At 38.3% G+C, this 5,037-nt stretch overlaps 1 protein-coding gene across 1 annotated transcript; it reads left to right on the top strand.

Moving 5' to 3' along the window:
• Nucleotides 1–1,509: 1,509 nt before the first annotated feature.
• LOC118747783 (serine-rich adhesin for platelets) lies at nucleotides 1,510–3,671 on the top strand. The gene has a single exon (XM_036481912.1). The coding sequence runs from the start codon at nucleotides 1,828–1,830 to the stop codon at nucleotides 3,013–3,015; it is 1,188 nt and encodes a 395-aa protein (XP_036337805.1). The 5' UTR covers nucleotides 1,510–1,827; the 3' UTR covers nucleotides 3,016–3,671.
• Nucleotides 3,672–5,037: the final 1,366 nt, after the last annotated feature.

Raw genomic sequence — 5,037 nt, forward strand, 5'->3', positions numbered from 1 at the left:
TATGAATATGAATATGAATATGAATATGAATATGAATATGAATATGACTATGAATATGAATATGAATATGAATATGAATATGAATATATGCATGTGAATATGAATATGAATATGAATACGAATACGAATATGAATAAGAATATGAATATGAATATGATTATGAATATGAATATGAATATGGATATGAATATGAATATGAATATGAATAAGGATATGAATATAAATATAAATATGAGTATCCGTATCAGTATCAATATAAGAATGCGGTTGCGCACGCGCAGGGGTGCTACTGGACGGGGTGCTAAGACGTTCTTCAAAAGTGAATTAACACAAATTTATCAGTTTTTCACAAAACGCAGAAAAATTATTTCTGGTCAAATTTTAACCAAAGCGGAAACTAGAGCTTTTGCCTAGGAAAAGAAATTTGTGCAACGAATATTTTTAATTCACGGCAGAATATTTTTTCAAGCGAGGAAAAAACATACAGAATTTATTTCTGCAATGTCAGCTAAACTTTCGAATCAGCGTTCAGCACATAAAGAAAGTATTGTATTCTACATATTCTTAACACTCTCAATTCTCGAAAACTAAATACTCACGAAATTCTTTCTTATCTTCTTTTGATTGCCTTAAAATTTTCGCACAATATAGTTAATTGCAAAGACAGCTAGTACAAAAAAATGCGAAAAATTCAAATCTCCATTCCGCATTATTAACTTGATCCTCAGAATGGCTGAGTGCCCTGAGAATTACTCTTATAGCGCGAGGGGATTTAGGTCATTCCATTAACGTTGTTGTTCAATACATCATAAGGAAAATATTAAAGTCAGAGCTTAAAAATTTTCATGATATCTTCAACAAGGAATTTTAGAAAAAATATCATATTAACTGTAAAAAACTGACTAATTTTGTTTTAGTCAGTTAAACCAAGCCAAATATTTTTTTTTTTTTTTTTGTAAAAAATAAAAGACTTTGCCAAATAAAAATTAAACAGCCTAAATTAATAATAAAAACTAGTATGGAGTTTCATAGCCCATTGTTTTAGCACAAAAATGTGCAAATTTGAAGTGGCTATAAATTGGCATTGATTTACCATTTTTTTTTCTAACGGATCTATTAAAAATATCTGATGGACTCGCCTCTTACTTTGAACAGAAATTTCCAATGCTAAGCAATTTTTAGTTCTTAATAAATTTCGCAATATTTCTAACCAGTTTCTGGTTACTTACAAAATTGCTTGGTATAGAGAATATTGGTGGCAACTCTAGATAGAGAACAACGCAGTAACCAATAGTACTTTTAATAAGCCAACAAGCGAACAATTCTCTCATAAATGCCTAAATCCTCCACCCCAGTTACACAATAAACAGCGAGAGAGCGGAAATTTTCGAGAGCATCAAAGAGTGTCAACGGAAAGTTTCCCTTGCAGATGTTTTGCAGACTTGCAGCGCGCGCCGGCCAAAGCTATATAAAGAAGCCGCATGCCGCAAACAATTTCATACGCTGCAGGAAAGCGTCAGTGTTTACACGTAGAAAATAAAACCGGCAGCACGCGCTAGACAACAACATAAATCAAACAAAGACACGCTCTACTATATAAGAGACAAACAAAGAATGCAATTGTAAGAAAAAATAGAAAGTCCTCTCAACGGATGGTGAAAAAAAAAAACATTGCATTGTTGAATGCTGAATTTAAAAACAAAATAAAAATTTGTTAAGGTGAAAATTAGACTGTAAAAAAAACATTTAGTGCCAAGACCGTTTCCTTTTTTTTATTATAAAGACAGTAAAAACTGATTGAGTAACTCTAGTGTAAACCACAACGCAATGGGCACTTTGCATGTCTGTTTCGCTGACCTGCCGCAGTACGGAAAACCCACTCCGCCCATAAACGTCTCACCGTTAGCCACCACCAGCAACCAAATTGAAACACTGTGTGAATTAAGTGATGCTGCTGTTGATGCTGCCACCGCCGCCGACTCCCCTTCAGCAATGACGCAACAAGCCGACCCAAACAAGGACATGCCGCCATGCAGCCTATCGCCTGGTGCTAACAGCGCGCACAGCATATCGCCAACTCCACGCTACGAACGCAATATTAGCTTCTTTCATCAACTCAGCCGCCGTTTTGGACTGCTGCGCTCCAGCGATGACCCAGTTTTTAATGCTGCCGAAGATGACTCGACCGATTCGTGCTCCTCGACTACGGGCGCATTGCCGCCAATGCAGCGTTCGACCGGTGCATCGACGACGTCATCGTTATGCGCGCCAAATTCATTCAATAGCAACATTAGCGGCAAAAGTGGAGCACACTTACACACTAGCAACGGCGCGTGCCTGAAGGACGGCCACGGCTCGAGCAGTGAGCATATTTCATGCGCCTCCAGTGAGACGAGCAGCACTGCCGACATTGAGGAATCACAAGAACAACAAATGTGTTCACCAAAAGCGGATGCCGCCACCACCACCGCCACCACCACCGCCACCAAATTGTCACCAACCAAAGAGCGACGCTCCAGTGCACGCGCCAGCTTCTCACGCCTTCAACGTCGCTCCACATCTTCCTTGCGACGCGCATTCGAAAGTTTCTCATTGTCAACGCGTTCACTTTCATGCAGCGGTGCGACACCAACTGCTGCTAACACGCCCGTAAACGCACAGCAGGCGGCACAACGCTCCGACAACGGCAACACGCCCATCAAATCGGCACTCAAATATAATTCCAATGTTGAATTGAATAGAAAATTGCAAGCCGGTGGTGGTGGTGGTGGTGTCATTGGCGCCTGGCATACGTCATATTCGGCATCGAGTTTACAGCTAACGTCGTCAGCAGCTGGCAGTTCGTCGTCGTCGTCGTCGTCGACATCAAAGTCATCATCGAAAGGCAAGACAAAGCCACCGCCGCAGCGTATACTTCGGCAGCCTGTCTCCTATACGTATCTGAAGGGCATATCCGGTCTGCCGACACAACGAGTGCCTCGCAGCGCTGTCTGCTGTCAGTATGCAAGGCGTTGAAAGCACTAAGCGGTGATTGCCTTCAAAGGCGCGCAGCGTAGAGTTTTAGATACCGTTAAAGTGTTCAGCATACATACATACATACATACTCGTTCAACATAGAGCATATTGAGGGCCAAAGAATTATGGGCGGTTTTGCCTATGCCACTAATACATACATACATATATCACACGAGTAGTTAGTTGACAGTTCGAGAGTTCAAGAGTTTGTTGTTGTTGTTGGTTTGCGTTGAACTGACGTACATGAACGTACATATAATCCGTAGTAGAAAGTTTTTCCCATGCATTTGGGTATTAGTGTGCGCATAGAAATCGAAAGAGACAAGCGAAGTAAACATTAAATACATAAGCCGAGCTATTTATAAATAATATCGTATTAGAGCGTCCGTACACAGTCACACACACACATAAATTTTGTATTGGCGACTCCATGAATGCAAGAATTTAAGGCGACTTTATTTAAGCACACGCACACACACACACACTCATAATTGCGCACTTACGCTATTAAATGCGTTAAAACAAAATTTTTGTTTTTTTTTCTTATTCGATTGCATCAAACAAAATCTGTGATAAGTATCATTTTCATATCGGATGTAAACTCACAGCAATTTAATTATTTAATAAAGTATTTTAGAATCACTAATTGGAAAAAAATAAAAATTCTATTCCAAATGTAGGCCACCATTTTTTCTTATAAGTAAAATCCTAAAAAAAACACACTCATAAGACACGCAGTTGCAGATTTCACAGAGCTACAAAGGGAAGTCGGAAGGAGCATCTCTGAACTCAGCTGAATCATGCGTTCTTGGGACCCAAAAATTTCGGTCGCGTATCACGATCCTCGTTTTCAAATTACTCCCTCACGCCTAGATCTAGGTAAAATAAAGTCAAAGCGCAGAATCTGACACCAATTCCTAGCCTAAATATAAGTCAAGAGATTGAAAAGAAATAATTGACCTTTAAATTACCTCTAAGCGATCTCTCGAAGTCACTTTGGCTAAAAGATCAAATCGTATCTGGAAGTAAAGTTTCCTTACAATTTCGAATTAGAGTGTTTGATGCGGATCTATAGAAACTACACCTCGGTTTCCTTTTGTGGCTCGGTATTATTTTACTAGACAAATATCATAATTTAATTTTTTTAGAGAAAGAATTCTTGTCGTTAGGCTGATAACAGAGTGGGCAGTAAAAGCATTGAAAGTCTTAAAGCGATACTATTCAATCAATGAATTGGCTTTGGATTTAGTAGATAATTAGATAATCCAAAATGCACATGTTAGGTGAAAGTTAGTACTTGCATGAAAGTTTGGCCTTGATGAAGCCTACTCTATCAACAGCCTAAGGTAAAGTGATGTGGCCAATTGTAAAAAAAAACTCAGTTTTAACTTGGCAACTTTTGTTCCTACTATGGCCCCGCATAGAAGCAATTCATTTTCTCCGAGACAAAACATGTATTTTGCTTGCATTCAAAAATCTTTGGAAATTATAATATATATATAAATATATTCGATATCCGTTCTAATAAAATATAACCCAAAGAGCCCGACCACACTAAGGCTTCCTATACCTTCGATGCAATTACTGCGTTCTGAATTTATTCATTCGGAAATTGCAAGTCTCCAAAGTGCGAAAATGAGTCTGTAAAATGTATCCGGTCCTAAAAGCACAGACGATGACCTTTCCTACGCCAGTTCGTCTATGATCTAATTTGCTTTGATCCAAATCTGTTCAAGGTATAGATTTCGCACAGTTCGAGATAGCAAGTCTAAACACATTTCCGTTTTTGTAACGTCATGCCAGCGCATATGTTTTCGTATATCTTTAAATCTCTGCTATCAGTTGTTGTCATTATTTTACGTAATAAAAGGCTACATAATTACATACTATGCAAATATATAAATCCATTTTCAAAGTATTGACTTCTTCATTTTATTTTTTTTAAACTAGGTCACGTTACACCAGATTGGAAATACCCATATCAAAATCTATATTCAAAAGCATATTTTTTCTTGATCTTAA

The sequence above is a fragment of the Rhagoletis pomonella genome, unplaced genomic scaffold (genome assembly GCF_013731165.1).
Source record: "Rhagoletis pomonella isolate Grant_MI unplaced genomic scaffold, Rhpom_1.0 Rhpom_scaffold_00012, whole genome shotgun sequence".
NCBI lineage: Eukaryota > Metazoa > Arthropoda > Insecta > Diptera > Tephritidae > Rhagoletis > Rhagoletis pomonella.

Excerpts from the sequence above, each read along its gene's own strand:
- LOC118747783 (XM_036481912.1), top strand. The coding sequence starts at position 1,828 with ATGGGCACTTTGCATGTCTGTTTCGCTGACCTGCCGCAGTACGGAAAA.